Source organism: Aspergillus clavatus, genomic scaffold (assembly GCF_000002715.2).
Source record: "Aspergillus clavatus NRRL 1 1099423829806 genomic scaffold, whole genome shotgun sequence".
Taxonomy (NCBI): Eukaryota; Fungi; Ascomycota; class Eurotiomycetes; order Eurotiales; family Aspergillaceae; genus Aspergillus; species Aspergillus clavatus.
In genome coordinates, this window is record NW_001517093.1 from 225311 (window position 1) to 244778 (window position 19468).

At 54.3% G+C, this 19468-nt stretch overlaps 1 protein-coding gene across 1 annotated transcript, besides 8 other annotated features; it reads left to right on the forward strand.

Annotated features, from left to right (window-relative positions):
* Positions 1-31: part of a microsatellite that runs on past the window's edge.
* A 261-nt stretch (positions 32-292) lies between these two features.
* Positions 293-322: a microsatellite.
* Positions 293-323: a microsatellite.
* Positions 324-526: 203 nt separating this feature from the next.
* Positions 527-18333, forward strand: lah (involucrin repeat protein; the record flags this gene model as incomplete). Its single annotated transcript, XM_001267735.1, has 3 exons — positions 527-5938; positions 6097-16716; positions 16804-18333. The coding sequence occupies 3 exons, from the start codon at positions 527-529 to the stop codon at positions 18331-18333; spliced, it is 17562 nt and encodes a 5853-aa protein (XP_001267736.1).
* Positions 8182-8527: a microsatellite.
* Positions 8575-8600: a microsatellite.
* Positions 11559-11652: a microsatellite.
* Positions 12418-12445: a microsatellite.
* Positions 18334-19210: 877 nt separating the features above from the next.
* Positions 19211-19242: a microsatellite.
* Positions 19243-19468: the final 226 nt, after the last annotated feature.

The following is a 19468-nucleotide window of genomic DNA, read 5'->3' on the forward strand; positions in this document are numbered from 1 at the left end:
ACCACTACTACTAACCAGTCACCAGTAACCACAGTTACTCACCTTTTACTCCCCATCGACCGACCCAGCGCTATCAACCGAGCGGTTCAGCACTGGGGCTGCCGAACCAAAGAGAACCACGGTTCAGCTCTGTTGTTTGGCCTTGTTTACCTCGCAAAAACATTGCCCGTCTTCCTTCTCATCGTGCTTTGCTTGTCTGTACAACACCCATCGTTCTTTACCATCCTAATATCTAGTAGTTTATTCCGTTCCTTTCTGTCGGTAAGTCGAGTTCTGTTGATCGGATCTTTGGTTTTTTTTTTTTTTTTTTTTTTTTATTTTTTATTGTCCCCCACGATTCTCACGATTCGATTGATTCTAGAGTGTGGTACTGCATTCTTCGACGCTGTTCAACCTCGACCATCCGCTTCCCCCCCAGCTCCACCTGAACCATACAGCTTTTTCAGACTCCCCATCCACATTCCAACTTCCACATGGTCGTCTGAGTCGCTAGGAGCATCGTTTTGATCGCTCTTTACCACATACCATGTTCAAGGCCCTCATGGGCGGCGGGGGCCGCTCCTCTGATGCCCGCAGCTCGACCTCCAAGAGCAGTAGCCGCCGCCGAACCAGCTCCAAGGCGTCCTCAGCTGTTAGCCGCAAGTCCACACGGGGTGACGACCGTGACCGTGGCTTGGGCGATCTGGCAGCCTACACGTCCTCGGGCTCCCGCAACAGACGGTATGCTCCCAGCGCGGCGGGCGAGTCGGTCGCTTCGAGCTACGCGACGGCTGACCCGGGCGTCCCCGACGAGTTCGATCCCATTATTGTCGAACGGGCTCCCCGACGCAGAGATACCGATGAAGACAGCGCTCGCGATAGGCATTCATATATCCGCGACAGGGACGGGCGTGATACGCGCAGACGCGACCGGGACCGGTCGCCGAGTCGAGAGCGTGAGCGTGAGCAACCTCGGTCGGACAGAGATGGCCGCGCGCAATGGGAGAGGGAAGCTGTTGACTCTCGTGACGGTCGTCGGGAACGATCGCGCACTCAATCCGGGGATACATACCTGCCACCTCTAGCCACCGGAGACCCCGTCTCGACCTCGATGCCGGCGCAGCCGAATTCCCCCGCGGCCTATGATTCTCATGTCCAGCAGCAGTTCCCGGGCCAGTTTCCTGCTCTTGTCGCCGAGCCATATCGTCCGCCGAACCCTGCTGGTGAAGCGGCCGATTACTACGGCGACCAAGGGCAGTCTGTTGCTGAACAGCCAGGCGTGCGCCCGAAGCCCCCATCCGTCATTCCCAATAGCCAAGCGCATTTAATGACTGCGTCGCCTGTTGCAAATCCACCGCCCGAGCCAAGCAGCATGGGCCAGGTAGGTGCTGCCGCTGCTTACTATACGGATGACGCGGACCCGGTGGTGAGCCCTGCGCAAACCGGACAAGCAGGACACGCGACTTCTGTCCCCGCTTCCAAGCCTCCCAAGCCATCCACGACAGCCTCAGTGGCTCCAGCAATGGCAGCTGGCACGGCTGCTTATGGAGTCGGAAGCAGCTTTCCCACTTCGGCTGCCAGTCCGACATCACCTCTCACACCCATGGAGCCGGTGACTGCTCCCCACGCTCCACCTGTCACCTCGCACACCACCAGTCCGCCCCATTCCCATGGCGTCGGTGCTGCCGTAGGTGTCGCAGCCGCTGGAGCAGCTGCTGGATACATGCTAAGCCATCACCAGCATCAATCGATGTCGAGCACCGATCATCTATCGCAATATACCATGCAGAACTACGAGGAAAACTCTTTAAATGGTATCGGCTATCCAGGACCGTCCATGTACAATGCGCCGCCTAATCCAGCGTGGTACGCTGCTGGAGCGGCGGCAGACTTGCCATACGCTGCAAGCCCTCTGCATCCCCACCACGCCGCTGTTCATCACGGAGCTCCCTTTCCTTCTGGCAACTTGGCGTTTCAGCAACGCCAGCAGGGCCCATTGGACAAGTTTATCGATTTCTGGCGTGACCCAGAAGGTGTGGGTAAGTTTGAAGAATATACAGAGAGCATTGGAGTCTGCAAGTATTGCTTCGAGCCTGGTACAAGCTCACGTGACGCACCTCGCAAGCACAATTACAATCCCCGACGGGTCTCTGCCGAGCTTTATAACAACAACGGCTCCAGGGTTGAAAAGTCGGGCCGTTACACGTCCTGCGAAGATGAAGGTCGCCGACGCAACAAGTCAGCTCGGAATTCCTGGTTACCCGGCCTCCTCGGCGGATACGCGGCCAAGACGCTTTTCAGTAACAAGGATTTTGAGGATACCTACAGCGTCCGATCTGGTCATGTGCGGACTTCAACGAATGACAATGAGAGCGTCTCGACAACACGACAAAGCCAGACCTCGCGGGGGGTCTACCGGCGTCGTAGCCGCTCTCGAGAACACGACAGGCGCAGCGCCTATGCGGAACCCCAGAAACGGCACTACGAGCAGCGACGCGACCGCTCTCGTTCCCGTTCCCGATCTTCATCCAGCGCACGCCGTCACTCAGCACTCAGAGATGCCGCTTTAGGTGCTGCAGTTGGTACAGCCGCCATGGCTGTGACTAAGTCTCGAGATCGAAGCCATAGTCGCAGCCGCAGTCGATCTCCTAGGAAAGCCAAAAACCGAAAGTCGTCATCATCATCCTCCTCCTCCTTCATGGATATTTCCCACCAGTCTCGGAGATCTGTTGGTGGAGGCATCGCTTCTTTCTTCACGGCATCCTCTGAGAACCGTAGAAAGCGTCGTGCTAAGAAGCGCAGGAGTATCTTCTCGTTTACCAATTCGTCCTCTTCGTCGCTTGACGCAGATCTTGCTTTCGGGAGTGGATTTGCAAAAAAGCCAGCTGGTAAATTGACAAAGAAGAACAACAAGAAGAAGGACCGCGACGTCGATGCAGCTTTGCTGGGGTTGGGTGCCACAGCTACCGCCCTCGCAGCTACGTCTCATCACCGCAATCGACGAACGGGGGAGATCCTTGCCGCTAGAGATTCGCGCTCTCGGCACTCTGATTACTACTCGTCTGCGACTAACGATGAGGGCTGGGAGGATATGGACTCAGGTGACCAGTCTTCCTCGAGTGTTAGCTCGGCCCTTGCATTTGGAGGAAGTGCTTTGTATGGTAGTGACGATTCCAACTCCTCGGATTCTGGTACGTCGAAATGGGGTTGGAGATGGGGTAGCAAGAAGGATAAAAAGAGGAACAAGAAGAAGAGGGCCGACTCTAATGGCCATTTCCCAACTGGTGCCGCCATTGCGGCTGGTGCTGTGGGAACGGCAGCCTTGGCTGCTCACCGACACAGGGACTCCAAGGTATCTCACTCGAGCAGCTCAGGTAGTCTGCAGCGAGTCGCACCAATTCCAACCAGTGACCCCACACGTTTCGATGTGGTCAATGTCTCATCGCCCTTGCCTCTTGCCGAACCCGCGCTTGTTCGACCTGGTCCTATTCCTCTTCAACAACCTCAACCCTTCACACCTGTCTCCCAGGCCGTCTTCGCCACTCAAGGCGAGTCCATCCCAGCCTACAATGCGCCCGCTGTGCCGCATGCCTTCCCTCCTGCCTTCCCGCCAGCATTTCCAACTTCCTACGTCCCCTACCGGCCAGAGTATAGTCAAAATGTTGCACTTGGCTTTGACCGACCGCACCGCAGGAGCGATTCCTCACCCGTTTTCCCCACGGAATCAATCGATGGTGCGCCAACGCCAGGCGTGAAGCGCCGCTCGACTGCCAAAGACCAGGCTTCAGTCTCGTTTGATCTGACAGAGGAGCAAGCCGATAAGGAGCGACGCGCGGACCGTTTGGAGCGGCTGAAGCGTGAAGCTGCACAGCTCGGCGGTGTGCAACTCATTGATCGAGAGCACGAACCCGAAGACCGAGATGCCGATCGCCACCCCGCTGGCCGTTACAAAGACCGAGGTTACGAGGATTCTATCCAGGAACACTCGCCTGACCGCGATCGCTATTATACAGATTCCCGGAATGACAAAGATTCATCGTCATGGATTGCCGCTGCCGCTGCTGGTACCATTGACGCTGCGGCCGCTGATGCCGCGCTCTCTGGAAGGGGTTCGGTAGCTGGGTCCTCCGAGACTAGCCAGCGACGCAATGATGAACGCCGAGAGAAGCGTCGGGCAGAGCACCGCCGTGGCTCCGAGCCAGAATCACCGGTTTCCAGCCGTAGTCGGTCCGAGGTGCCAGCTGAAGTGACCGATGATCACCATCCCGAGCAGCGCCAGCCGGAGCGTGCCAAGTCCTCCAGTCCTCGAAGCTCTAGCCCTCGCAGCCCACGCGTGTACGATGACTACGCCCAATTCTTCGCCCCAGAGGAGCTGCGGCACAGCCCAGACACATATACCCCCAGGGATCATCACTCGATGCCCACAATTGTTGAAATCGAACCGGCAAGTGAGAGGCAGCCTGAGGAGCCCGCTCCGGGACATCGTGATCTGCCCTGGCCGGTCCCGAGACTGAACCTCATCGAGCCAACTCCTCCTCAGAGCTTGAATGGTTCCGTCAGAGACGCTAATTCCCCCGTGGTACGCCCTCGGGATATGCCTCACGAAGAAGACGTGAAGCCGGCTGACAAGCAAACCACTGGTTCCCGAGTTTCGTGGGGAGAGCATGAGACGCACGAGTACGAAATTCCGTCCACGTCCTCCGAGGTTGATTCAGTCGATCACGACACTCCCAGAACGCAGCAAGATCTCCCCTCGCCAGCAGTCAAAGAGCGAGATATTCCCGAGCATGCTGTGGACGAACCGGATGCGGACATCGAATTCGCCGCTGCTCTGGCCGCTGCAACCGCAGCCGCAGGATTTGACCCTGCGCTCGTGACCGAGGACCCTACATATCATCAACGTTCATCTCCTCCTGGATCCCGAGCCGGTGTTGAATTTAGGTCTCCCTGGGTTGAGATCGGATCAGATACTACAACTTTCCATGGCTTCGTTGAAGGTGAAGTTGAGTCGCCGGAGGTTGAAGGAAAGTCGCGAGACCGTGCTGTCTCCGAACAGTATCACCCTACTGATACAGGTTCTGTGTCCCCAGGATCCAACGTCGGACAACGCCCTGAGATCCAAAGTCGCCCTTCCATTGCGCAAGAGGTCATCGACAGACTGAATGAAAAGAAAGATGAGCCGACCTGGGAGGAGGCACCCGAGGAAAAACGCGATGACGTTGACTCGCGTCCCAGGGACCAATTCTCCATGCCTGGCGGTTTCGACTCGCCCACGGAACCAATGCCAGAGGAGTTACGTGATACACATAAAGATGACTACCGATCTGTTGTATCAGCTCCTGTTGCTGGAGAGTACGATTCCTCAGCAAGACCAAGAGACTTCCGACGGGAAGGAGACGAGATCGATGATGATGAAGATATTGCTCCTTCAACCGAAGCCGACGGCAACGAGGGAAAAAAAAAGCGACGGAAGAGACGTTCCAAGCTTGAGAGCGACCCCTTCGCTGACTCTGCTTCCGTCACATCGTCCCCGGCCAGAATTGAAGATTCCGAGAAACGTAAGAGCACAAGTGATAAAGACAAGGAGAAGAAACTGGCCGGTATCTTGAGCGGTATCTTTGGCTCGAGAGTCTCAGAACCCGTAGACAGCAAGAGATCGTCCTCCGCCGACAGACCCTCGTCGCGCGAAGTTCAGTCTGAGGTTGGCCGCTCTGAGTACGATGAATCGAGACGACGGAGAAGAGAGGAAAGAGCCTCGCGTCGTCGCAGCTCTAGTGGCGGGGATAAGGGCTTCCGAATAGATGAAGAGAGTGGTTCGGACAAAGAGAACAGTAAGGCTAGAAACAAAGATGGTATTGACATTGAGAACTACAAATCTAGCAGGCAGCGGAAGGAAGAGAGACGGCGTCGAAGATATGGGGATATTGTGGAATCGGGGAGATCAGCGGAGCATGAGAAGGTATAGTCATTCTGAAATGATTTTTTCTTTTCTTTTCTTTTTTGTTTTTGGTTTCCTGTCTTGTGTCCGGTTCATGTCCCAGAGTTGGATGGATCAAGCGAGCAAGTTACAAGGTGCGAGTGCTAAATGCTTTTTCTCTGCGTTGCTTTCATGTATAGGATCGGAAGGTATCGGAAGACAACGACGAGAACGAATCTTTTTTAGCAGAAGGCCCCGAAATGCCAGTCCCGGTAGACGACGGCAATAGAGAAAGCGGTGCTTCGGGGCGTGTTCCTTTGACGGAGGCGGCTGTCGCAGGACTGGGAATAAACGTGCTCGACGACCGGCCAAGAGGTCGCTCGGGATCCCCATCTGCGGCAGGCAACATCGTGGATGCAGCTCACGGGCCCCGGAGTAGGCAAGCCTCTCCCGAGCCAAGTCGGGAAGAGATGGGTAGCCAGGGTCAGTCCTCGCGACGATCGTCAGTGCTGCGGTTGACCGAGTCACCCACTGCTGTGCCAATTCACTTTCGTCGGCCTCCGACGTCCCCGAACACGAATCGCTCATCATCCGTCGGTGCATCTGCTGCGCCGTCTCCTGGATCTCCCACTGCCGGCCGTCAACGTCGGCCCAACTCTATGGAGTTCAAGAACTCGCGGGAGATCCGACCATTGTGGCTGGTAGAACGTCACGGCCGCGAGAATGCAGAGCACAAGCCCGAGGAAACCCTGCCATCGCTCCCATCAAGCAAGGCCTCCTCCGCGCACAACTCTGTTGAGGACCTAACAGCGCTCCAAGACGAGCGGAGCTGGGAAGCCGTCGACCTGAGCCATCAGATCAGAGATACTCGACGACCAAGCGCAATTGAGCTCCCTCAGAGCCGAGGCCTTGAGCATGGCCATGATGTCTTCGACTCCCAACAGTTGACTCCCACAGCGGCGATGTTCAGCCCGATGCTCCCCCATCCTCCTTCTCGCAAGGAGCAGCTAAAGTATGAGTTCCACTCGCCCTCGGAACTCCTCCAGGATCCGTATACGTATGCGGAGCTACCACAGTCATTGGACATGGGCGATCTCCCGTCTGCCGAAGGGTCAGCGGTAGGCGTCAAGGATATGAGTCCTGATGCGACGGACGCTGCAGAGCGTGAGCCAGCAGGCCTGCCTTCTCGTCCGTCAACGCCGCAGAACAAGGAGATCCCGACCCTGGAAGATATGGAGACCACGCCGACTCAGACCAGAGCCGTCCCTGCCGCTCATTCGGAGTTTGCGAAGGATTCTGAAGCTGTCGGTGTAATGGATGCAGTTGTTCCAGCGGCTATTGGTGCTGGTCTCGCTCATCTCTCAGATCTCTCGGGCTCGAACAAGGGAAACGAAAAAGAGCCTCAGAGTGCTGTGATTGGTGAAGGTCATGCGCCTGCTACAGACGTGATTGCCCCTGTTCTGGCAGAATCAACGCTTCCAGCAACTGAAATAGATAAGTCACTGTTCTCTCCCGAGGCCGAACCTGCGGAGAGCCCCGACAAAGACAAGCCAGATGCAGCCAGAGAAATGCCACAGGCGGATGTGGTGGACGAGCCACGCACCGGAGAAGCAACTGTGGATAACCAGGAGAGACTGAAGACATTACTCTCCGAGCCAACGCTTTCACAGGCGGATGAACAGCAGAAGACCGATACAGCTGTGCAGGATACGGCGCCCTTGGAAGATAAGCGAAGGGACCCAGTGGAAACCGTGGTGCCCGAAGAAGCTCCCCGCGAGACGGAGAACCAAGGTGCTGACGTCGTAATCCCGGTGGTTACTGAGGAACCCGCCGAGTTGACCCTCGAGACCACAGATAAAGAAGCAGACGGGTCCAGCCCGGCCGTGCCTGAAGAACCAAACCCACCGGTCGAGACTGCCGCGCCGTCCTCTTCCTCTTCCGCCAAGAAGAAGAAGAAAAACAAAAAGAAGCGGCAGAGCATGGATGCAAGTAGCCAAGAGCACGCGGCACCTGCCGAAGACTCGAAGGATGATCAGGGCCAGGGCAAGGAGAGCGGGGCGCAAGTCGAGGATGGAACTGGCGATGTGGTGCCGTCGGTTGAGCCAGCGCCTGCTGAGCAGGAGGACCCTGTCGAGCAGTCCATTACGGTTGGAGAGGCGCCTGCTATACATGCGGCCCCAGTTGATGCTCCGGTCGGCACGGAACAGACTACTCAAGTTGGAGATGTTGGCAGAGCACCTGAAACTGAACAGGCTGTCACTCGTGTATTCGAGGTCGTGTCTACCGAACCTGCCGCTGAGCCTGCCGCTGAACCTGCCGTTGAACCTGCCGTTGAACCTGCCGTTGAACCTGCCGCTGAACCTGCCGCTGAGCCTGCCGCTGAGCCTGCCGCTGAGCCTGCCGCTGAACCTGCCATTGAACCTGCCGTTGAGCCTGCCGCTGAACCTGCCGCTGAGCCTGCCGCTGAGCCTGCCGCTGAACCTGCCATTGAACCTGCCGTTGAGCCTGCCGCTGAACCTGCCGCTGAGCCTGCCGCTGAACCTGCCGTTGAACCTGCCGTTGAACCTGCCATTGAACCTGCCATTGAGCCTGCCGCTGAGCCTGCCGTTGAGCCTGCCGCTGAACCTGCCGCCGATGTACCTGCTGAATCCACCGAGGCCGCACCTTCCAAGAAGTCCAAGAAGAAAAAGAAGAAGAACAAGAACGCCTCTGTTGGTGAGACTGCGAATGAATCTGTTTCTACGGAGCTTCCAGAACCGTCCGCTGCCGCCGTGCAGGACAGTGCAGACAAGCAGCTAGATTCTACAGAGCACACTGCACAGCTTGCCGAGGAAACAACGAAGCCCGCTGAGGAAGGTGTTATCACGGTGCCTGAAGAAACAGGGAAGTTCGAGCTGGTGAACAGGGAGGCTGACACCCCCGAAGCTACTGAAAGTACTCTGCAAGATGTTTCCCAGTCCGTCAAAGCCCCAGAACCTTCTGCAGAGCTCGAAACGCAAGCAAAGGATCTACCACTAGCGGAAGATGATCTACAAGACTCGAGTGTTGAACTAGTCTCCGAGCACGAGGTCTCTGAAAGCAATCGCAATCTTGGCCAGGATGGTATGGAATCAGCGGTGAGCGAAGTGACTCATGAAGCTTTACTCGAAGAGGCTACTACCGAGCGACATATTAATGAGCTTGAATCTGCTGATCCTAAGCCCGAAGAGCAATCAATTGAGGAGAAAGCGCCCGAGTCCGAAAGTCAATCCCTCGAAAAGGAACAGACTGAGGCAACAGAAGCGCCGGCCGAAGTAGATACTTCCACTGTCATTCCTGATGCCTCTCCGTCCGAGCAGCATGAGCCGCAAAATACCGAAGTGTCTATCCCAGCCAACGAGCCTTCCCCTACGGAACAGGTTGCGGCTCCTTCTGAGCCCACACAGAACGAGGAGTCTACTCCAATTGCGGCCGAACCGGAAACGTCCTTGTCGCGCAAGAGTAGCAAGAAGAACAAGAAAAAGAACAAGCGCAAGAGCACTGCCGAAACACCGGTTGAAGATGAGCCTGCTGATACTGCGCCTCCAACACCTTCAGCTGAGGTTGCGACCGAACCGGAACCCCATGTTGAGAGCAATGCTGAGACCGAGGTTACAAAAACGAATGAAGAAGAACCTCAATCGAAGCCAGTAGATGAACCTGCCATAGAGATCAAGGAAGTGGCTGAAGAACTCCAGAAGGACGTGGTTGACGAACCTGTCTCAACCACCGCAACTGAACCAGCAAACAATTTCCAAGTAGCTCCCGTCGACGACAATCAGGATACAATTTCGGAAGAGCCTGTCGATGAGCAGCCCAAAAAGAAAGGCAAGAAGAACAAAAAGAACCGCAAGTCAATTTCTTTGTCTGAAACCCAGGCTGAGTCTGAACCCGAGGTGAAGACTCAGGAGTCGCCATCTGTTGATGTTGTCGAGACCCCGCTGCCCCAAACAAGCGGTGAGGTGCCACCCGCTGTCGATAGTCAAGCACCGCCGGAGAGAAATATCGCAGAACAAGCTGCAGGGATTGAAGACGTTGCGCCCGATTCCACCGCAGGGGAAGCCGAACTAAATCCACCAGTGGAGAAAGATGAGGCCAATAGCGGGGAACCACATGTGTCTGAATCCAGCGAGTACCCGGCTCCCAATACAGAGATTGTGCCTGAACTTGAGCCTGAGGCTGGTGTGGGGGAAACTACACCGGCGGGTAAAAAGAGCAAGAAGAATAAGAAAAAGAAGCAAAGCCTGTCTGCTGCCCCCGATGAAGCGACAGTCTCTGAGTCATTGCCCGTCGCGGATGTTGCAGATACAACTGCAGACCCGCCCGTCGCTCCTGAAGAACCACCAATTGATAACGACAAGGAGTTAGCTCAGGAGGAATCAAAGGAGAGTTTGCCGACCGCTGAAGCCTCTGAAGAAGCCTCCACTGAAGCTGTACCTGAGACCCTAGACGACCAGACTACAGCGGAGACAACTGTCCCCATGACGCCAGCGCAGAAGAAAAAGGCGAAGAAAGACAAGAAGAAAAAACGCCAATCTGCATTGGTAGAGGAGGCGCCTCTTGAATCAATCGAGGAGACCAACCCGAAGGATATTTCTCAAGAAGATGTCCAGCCAACACCTGAAGAGCTCTCGGATGCCCAACCGTCCGAGCAACCTGGGGATGCAGCGGCTGAACAGCTACCAGCAACAACTGAATTCCCGCAAGAGCAATCTAAAGAGGATCCGCCTGTCCAGACGGAATCGCCCACCGTTGCGGATGAAGAATTCGTAATGGCTCCAGAACAACTGGCACACGAGGCAAAGGAGGAGACTCCAGACGAGCCTACCGCGACGGAAGAGAATCCAACACCGGCTACCGCAGATTCGGAGAAAGAACAGGAGCCTCAAGAACCGACCACAGATATAGACATTGTCTCAATTGAGACACCAGCTGCTGACACTGGGCCTGTCTCCGAAGAAGTGAGCGTCGCTCCAGTATCTGAGGATATTGTCGCCGAGGAACCATTGAGCGGAGACAAGGCGCAGTTGGAAAACGATCCAGTTGCAGAGGAAAAGCCAAAGCACGACGAAAACCCCAAGGAGGAAACGCCAATGGAACAAGCCCAAGCTGAAGTAACCGGTGCGCAAGACATCCCAGACCCTGATAAGATTGAAACAGTCCTGGATGCCGAGACCAGCTCTCAAGAACCAGTCCGAGAAGAGAAGTCAGCTTCTTCGAAGAAAAAAGACAAGAAGAAAAAGAAGAAGAGACAATCGACGGCCTTGGATGACGAGACAGCTTCTCCCAAGGAGGGAGAGACTATTGAGACGCCCTCCGACCCGTCCGATTCAGTCCTAGAGGTTGTGAACGTTGATGAAACGTCACCAGTACCCTCTGCACTTGAAGAGGAGGCGAAGCCCGAAGCTGTTCCGCTAAGTGAGGCTGCGCAAGAGCCTGCTGTGGGTGAGGGCCAGGTTCAGGAAGCCGCAGAAGATGCTCAGACAACCACGACTGCCGAGGAAGCTCAGACCACAGAGCCTGTAGAGGAGACTCAGCCTGTCATGTCCAAGAAGAAATCTAAGAAAGAGAAGAAGAAACGTCAATCACTCGCCTTGAACGATGACCAAGCTCCTTCAACAACGGAAGGGACAGCCGAGACCCTACCTGAGGCAGCACCTGAGGCAGCACCTGAGGCAACACCTGAGGCAACAACTGAGGCAGTACCTGAGGCAACAACTGAGGCAGTACCTGAGGCAGTTAGCACCGAGAACTCTGTCTCTATTTCTTCTGCACCTGAGGAAGAGCAAAAGGTTAAAGACACCGCTCTTGAGGAGATCACACAAGAGTCTGCTGCCGATGAGACGCAGGCCTCACAGTCTACAGATGAGCCTCAAACTGCCAAATCCAAGAAGAAAGCCAAGAAGAAGAAGCGCAAATCTGTCTCCTTTAACGTTGAGGAACCCTCTGTTGAGACGAGCGAGTCAGACAAGCCTGTGGATGAAGTGCTCGAACAAATGACTCCAGGAGATGGAAAACAGTCCGAGGAGGCCCCTGCCACACAGAAAACCGATATTGAAGAGTCTCAGCCCACAGAGCAAACCTTGGAAAGCCTGTCGCAAGAAACACCAGTGCTTGCCAATACTGGGATTGAGCTACCTGAGCCAAAGCCTGAGGTCGCCGAACAACAAGAGCATATTGCTGAGACATCGCCGGAAGCAGTCACCGAGGAGCAACCCATAGACGTTCTGGAAGAAACCGCAGTTTTGCCATTGGCTGATGAGCCCTCTCAAGAGAAAGAGCAAAACGATGTGGCAGAGGACGCAAAGGGCGTCGAACCCAACACAGATGATCTTCAAAATCGTCAAGATGTCGAGAGCGGAGAGAAAAAGGACGAAGCTACAACCCCCCAGACTCTGCCAGAGGATCAAGAAACAAATGATGAGGCTGCGCGCGAACTGAGCGAGTCTGAGCCACAAACTCCTATTGACGACACCGAACAAAGCACAGGTTCCGCAAAGTCAAAGAAGAAAAAGAAGAAGAAGAAGAAGAGCACGGCAGATGTAGTCGAAGATGCTCCGGCAGCTCTACCTGAACCTGTGAACGATTCTCAAGTTGAAGCGGAAAAGGCTCCTGATACTACCGAGCCTGACACGACGGTGTCTGAGGAACCTACTCAGCAAGAGCCGGTACCAGAAGAGGGGAAACTAGAAGAAAAGCAACAAGAAGAGGCGAGTCAGGAAGAGGAGAAGCTCGAGGTGGAGCTCAGCGGCCCCATGTCGGCAAAAGCGAAGAAGAAAGCGAAAAAGGGAAAGAAGCGCATCTCCAAGCTGTTTGAGAGCGCCACCGACGCCGCCGGCACTTCCGAAACCACTCCGAGTGCAGATCTCTCTCAAGAAACAAGCGAAGCCGTCTCTACCGAAGCAAAGTCCTCCGAGCCATCGACTGAGACGGCATTCGCGCCCGCTGAAGATGACGGTAAAGAACATCAGTCCCACGGCACCGAAATGCACGGCGATAACGATAAAAATCTGACATGGACTGATCACATGATATCTCCGCAGGTAGAGCAACAGCAGACGACATCTTTCGATCATTCGTCCCAGCCCGTGCTTGAAGCCGATCCGATTGTCGCCAACGAAACAACCATTGATGTAGGAGAGGATGTTAAGGACGCGGAAGACGCTTCGCCGGCCGCCGACCATGAGCTAGAAAAAGACAGCGGGGAAGGCATGAGCGTTAAGAATACGCAAGCTGTTGAAATTTCAGTGACGTCGGATGATGGTGCTGCTGGGATCCCTCCAGTAGAAGAGGAGGAAGAGGTTCCGAACTCAAGCGAGGTTGCCGAGGAGGTAGAAAGCCAAGAGCAAGTACGGGAGTTGCCAAGAGAACTTGTTGATATCGAACTTGACGAGCCTGGAAGCAAAGACCCAGCCCACAATATCTCAAGAGACTGCGAAGATCCTACGACGAAAGATCCAATGACCGGCGTCGCGGACATCATTGAACCGTCAAATTTGGATGAAGCTATTGAACCCGAGAACGAAGAGCTGCCGTTACCAACATCAAGCAAGAAGAAAAAGAAAGACAAGAAAAAGAAAAAAGACCAGGGGGCGAAAGCCGAGGAGGCGTTGCAGGAGCTTCCTCTGGATATCCCAGAGGAAATATTGCAGAAAAGCCAAGAACAGAGCAATGTCGAGACACCTACTCCTGAGTCTCAGCCAGAGCCTGCTACAGAGCAGTCTGTCAATGAGTTTTTGGATATGAAAGAGGCCCCAACAGAAACCGAAGAGACACCAGCCGAAGATATTGTGGCCGCAGACAAAGTTACTGAAGAAGCACTGGGGCAGGGTGGAGGAATAGCGCCTGCGAAGAACGACGTTGAAGAAGCGCCAGCTCCTTCGCGAAAGAAAAGCAAGAAGGAGAAAAAGAAGGAGCGCCTTGCTCAACTGGCCGCTGCGGAATCTCAGCAGGTGGATGAGCCTGAGCTGGGAGAGAAGGCTGTTTCACCCTCGGTTGACCAGCAGATTGAACCTCTAATTGTTGAGCCTGAGCGTCCCCAGGAAACTTCTTCCGAAGAAACACCAGTTACTCACGAGACCGAACATTCAACTACTAAGGTGGAACCCGTTGTCTCCTCAGAAGATAATGAGAAGGTTGTAGGGAGCACAGAGATCAAAGCTATTGATGATCTCCACCAAGATGAAGAGACTTCGCCTCTGGCCGTAGAGTCTGCCACGGAGGCGACCACGCTGGAGGCTGGAGATGAGAGCATTCGATCTGAGCCTCTGAGGGAAGAGGTACCAAGTCAAACTCAAGAACCTGAAATTCCTTGGGAGCCTACGCCAAAGAAGAAGAACAAGAAAAACAAGAAAAAAGCTGCTCGACAGGAAGGCGAGAGAGTCGACAAAGACCAAGATCCTGAGCTTGAGGAGCCCACGGCGCTAACCCAGGCACTCGAGGAGGATAATAGAAGCCAAGAAGAACCGATCTCAGACCCTGTCGAGGTAGTAGAGGCTGCGGAGCAACCGACTGAACAAGAGGCGCTTAAGGAAGACTCGGAGTTGACTGCAAAGGCATTGCTCACTGAGGAGAAGCCCGAGGGCGAGATTTTTCAAGCACCAGAGGCTACTGTTGCACCTGCACCACTAAGCCGCAAGGAGTCTAAGAAGAAAAAGAAGAAGGGCAAGAAGCAGACTCAAGAACACGAAGATATCTCTGCCCCCAATCCTGCCGAGGTTGCTACTGAGGCCGAAAGAGACACGAATGCGGATGCCACATCCATTGCTGCAGAAGAGCCTGCTGTTTTGAAAGAGTCCCAGTATCTTCCTACCCCGGATCTTTTAGAAGAGCAAGGCAAACAAGTCGATAACACCGAGAAATCTGTCCCTATGGACGCCTTTTCGGCTTCAGTCAGGACAACAGGAGAGGTGCTGAATGCGGGGGGTCAACTGGATCAAGTGCTATCGAGGGAACAGGAAGAAGGTGATACTGTTCAAGCTGAGCCAGTTGAAGTCTCGGATAATACGGAAGAGAAGGATGTTGAGAACCTTGTAGAAGACCACGCTGAAAGTACAGCACTTGTTGGAAGAAAGCTTTCCAAGAAGGAGAAGAGGAGGGCCAAGAAGTCCGCGGCGGAGCCAGTTGAGCCAATGGAGGAGACTGAGCTACATCAGCCATTCGGTTCGGTGGGAGCAACCACCGAGGCTGAGCTCCAACCATCAGGGATGCTGCAGAATCCAGTGGACGAGAACGGTTGGCCTGCAATCGATTGGGAGAAAGGTAACGTGGAACTCCAGGAACCCACTCCGCAATCATCACCAGAGGCTCATCCTATCCCTTTTGAGCCAGGAATTGCAGAGTTCGACGAGTCTGCCATCCCTGAGGGGTTGATTCGACGACAAAGTGTATCGAGAGGGCATCGTCTGTTGGCTGAAGAGACGGCGGTCTCCGCGGAACGTGGCCTAGAGTCCGAAAGTGCGCAAATGACACCCGCCACTAATCAGCGGGAAGACTACAAAGGCGTCGTTTCTGAACAACCGAAGGGAGAATTTGACGGGCTACCAACGCAGAGCAGAGTTGCTAGTATTTTCCCTGAACTTGAGCGCGGAAAATTCCGACGTCCCGCTTCCAACCAACAGTTGGTGCCGGTAAAAGATAGTGCTGAGGATGAGACTACTGGGCAAATTGCGGATCGCGAGAGTGCGATCCAGGTCTCGGAGGCACCTCTTTCGGCCGGCGAGCCGACAACAAACTCTTTGGAAGGGCCGGTAGTTGGGGAAACTCTGGAGCCATCGACTACGATTTCCACACCAGTCGATCTGGCTGTTGACGTTGAAGTGGATCCCTCATATAACGTTTCTGTCATATCGGATGGACCAGGAGAAGGGACCAGGTCTCTTGACATTCAGTTCAGCAAGGACAACCGCGATGATTCTACGCCAAAGCTACAAGGTGAACTACCCTTGTACGCCCCGTTACCCATGCATGAACAAAAGTCCACCCTCATCAGCGCTCCTTCGCCCATCGACATGGATCGGGACGAGCGAATATTAACAGATGACCCTTCCTGTGCACTCCGTCGCAGTCCGTCAATCCAGGGGCGACACAACCATCCGCCACGCACCTGGTCACTAGACGATACACCCATCACGAAAGCAGTCACTCCACCACCTTCGGGGAAGTCACTTTTCGGAGGACCAGTCCTAACTCCTGTCATGAGTTCACCTCCCCGTACTCCATTACAACCCATTGCGGAACAAGACCCAGGGGATCGGGTGGAGCGAGCGAGCGGGCCGAAATCCATGGGACGTGATCGCGGAACGCCCCGTCTAGAGATGAAGCCCGAACATGTGCTTCCTCGTCCTGAAACTCCAACCAGAAAATTTACGGATAATGCATTGGCTCGTCAGGCCTGGCCCGTGGACAAGGAGACGCCGGATCGCACAGCGGACGAAGATCAGGGGCTAGCAGTCAAAAAACAACGGCCGCCCAGCGGATGGCCTACAGATGTCGTCAAAACCCCTGAGCCGGGCCTTCCTATTTTGAGGCCCAGCAGCGTCAGCAGTTTTAGAAGCGTGCAGAGTAATCCCAGCGTAACCAGCGGTCATCGATTGCTTCGACGCACCAGCCGCAATGCCAGTGGGGATCTGCGCGCGGCTAGTCAGGCACAGGAAAGCCACAACCCCCAGCCACACGACAAGCCCCAGCCTCCTCAGCCCCCACCCTCCGATCTCAACATCGAGCACGTCGCTTCGTCTTCCTCCTATGACCCCGTCACGGACAAGGGCAAACGCCCCATTCGCGCTATGACGGACGTCTATGTAAGTATTCTCGCATTAACTCCACTATTTCGTCGTTGGTATTTTAATTGTTGTTGGCATTCAGATTTGTTAACTGTTATTGTTTAGGAGGGATGGGGAGAGACACCAAACTCGCCCCGGTCGCCGAGCCGACCGCCCAGTATCCGCCATCGTCGCAGTATGCAACATCTTCAAGAACTCGAATCCCGTCTCGATCAATTGATTTCCGAAAACCGACTTCTCATCGCTGCGCGTGAAGCTGCCGAAGACAAACTCCGCAATGCCAGCGTCGCTCGTCGCAAGAGCGACCATACCCTCAATGAGCGCAATGCCAACCTACGAGATCGAGAAGCCGAGGTGGAGAAGATGAGAAACTCGGTGGACTGGTTCCAGAAAGAAGTGAGCCGCTTGACCAAGGAAAATGAAGAGCTCACAACAACAAACTCCAATCTCACTGCCGCCCATGCCAGCGAGATCCAAGCAGTGCGCGACTCGTCCACCCGTCAAATGGACGATTTGCGATCGCGCTATGAGAAGCTCTCAACAGAAGTTCAAAACACAGTCCGTAATGAAATTGAGACAGCAATGGCGCGAAAGGATGGCGAACTACGACGGCTCAGGGAAGAGCTTGAGAGCGCCCGGGATAAGGTGATGCAGCTTCAGCAACAGATCGGTGCCTCTCTTCATGACAATGTCCTCGTTTTTCGGGATGAAGACTACTTTGATGCTGCATGCCAGAAATTGTGCGGACACGTGCAGCAATGGGTCCTGCGTTTCTCCAAACATTCCGACCACCGACGCTGCCGCAAACTCGGTGAACTTCAGGATGAGAAGATAGCCGACCGCTTCGATAATGCAATCCTTGATGGCTCCGATACAGATGGCTACCTCGCCGACCGTGTTCGTCGACGCGATGTTTTCATGTCCGTGGTCATGACGATGGTGTGGGAATTTGTCTTCACTCGTTATCTGTTCGGCATGGATCGCGAACAACGGCAGAAGCTTAAATCACTGGAAAAACAGCTGAGCGAGGTCGGCCCGCGAAGCGCTGTTCACCGTTGGCGCGCCCTTACGCTGACGCTGCTATCGAAGCGTCCAGCTTTTGCTAAACAACGCGAGAGCGACACGGAAGCCGTGGCCTTGGAGATCTTCGAGACTTTATCGCGTCTCCTCCCACCCCCAACTCATGTCGAGACGCAGCTTTTGGACTCACTCCGCAAGGTCTTGCGTGTCGCTGTCAACTTGTCAATTGAAATGCGCACGCAGCTCGCTGAATTCATCATGTTGCCACCACTGCAGCCCGAGTACGACACCAATGGAGACCTAGCACGACAGGTCTACTTCAATGCTTCGTTGATGAACGAACGCAGCGGAGAAACCACTTCGAATGAGGAGTTGGAATCGAAGCAAGCAATCGTCCGGGTAGTCTTGTTCCCCTTGGTGGTAAAAAAGGGCAACGACACGGGCGATGGCGAAGATGAAGTCGTTGTCTGCCCGGCGCAGGTGCTGATCGCCCGACCCGAAAAAGATCACCGCGTCAGCAAGATTCTCAGCAGTGACCGCATGTCACTGGACGGTACCAAGTCCGTCCATAGCATCGCTCCATCGTCGACCATGGATATGAGCAACGTGATCTGAGGCGTCACACTCTGATCACAAGTACTCCTACCAATGGGGCAACGATGAGATGGATCTTCTATCTCAACGTATTTTCATTTTCTTCTATTCTGGATACGGCAATTGGCAATGATATCCGACGGCGTCACGGTCAAAAGGGGTGAATCGATCACAGGATTGACCCTTTATGATATGGTAATAGGTAATTCGTGGGCCTTGCTTTTGAGGTTTCTCTTTTCCTCTGTTTTTAATGAGTATGCTTATGATGCTACGGCCTTCACCACTGGGTGATATTGATGATGTACATGTTTTCTTGTTTTTCTTTTCTTTTTTTCGTCTTTTTTTTTCTCCTTTTTCTTTGGATCTGATGGACCAAAAAACTTTTGTTGTATGTACGTTTACATAGATGATGATGATTAATGACTTTTAAAATGATCGAAGTCCTATTTTGCGGGGAAGCTGTTCCATATATAGGCCTCAAATCTAGCTAGATTCATACAAACACAGTAGGAGAAACCCCCTGTCGTTCGATTTAGATCAACATTCCAGCTTTCATTGACATGGGGGCCTGCCTTAGTGATCGGCAGAGCCTGCAAGGCGACGACTACGAGGCCGCAAGGCCGCAAGGCCAATGGATAATAAGGCTCCAATGATCTCATCGTCATCTGCCGGCCGCCTCAGGCACTCACTCCACCTTGTCCACCGCCGCCTTGCCAGAGCGTTTTGTCTCCTCCTCTATCCTGCTTCCTCCTGGCAAGTTGTTGTTTGCAATCACGATTAGTTTTGCTCCAAATAGCTTCTCATTAACCTTCCAGCGTTGTCACTTTGATGAAGCAAACCCCCCGGTCCCTGAATCGCCCATGTTTTACTGTACCACGCCACAGGCGTCATTTGCAAGCGACCTCTCCACGTCTCGACTTCTCCACGTCTCACTATCTCTACGCTTGAATTTAACTTGGAATCGGTGAGCGCTGGTGAACTGTCAATGGTCATGCTCTGCTCTGCATCTTTAGAACCACTACGACACTGTGACCCCTGATTGGGCTCCGCTTACTGTCACTTCGTGTGAGTCAACGATCTTCCATCCGAAACAGCTTCTCGAGGACATTCGACGAGTCGATAATATCCCGATTCGAGCGATATTCTTCGTGGCGGA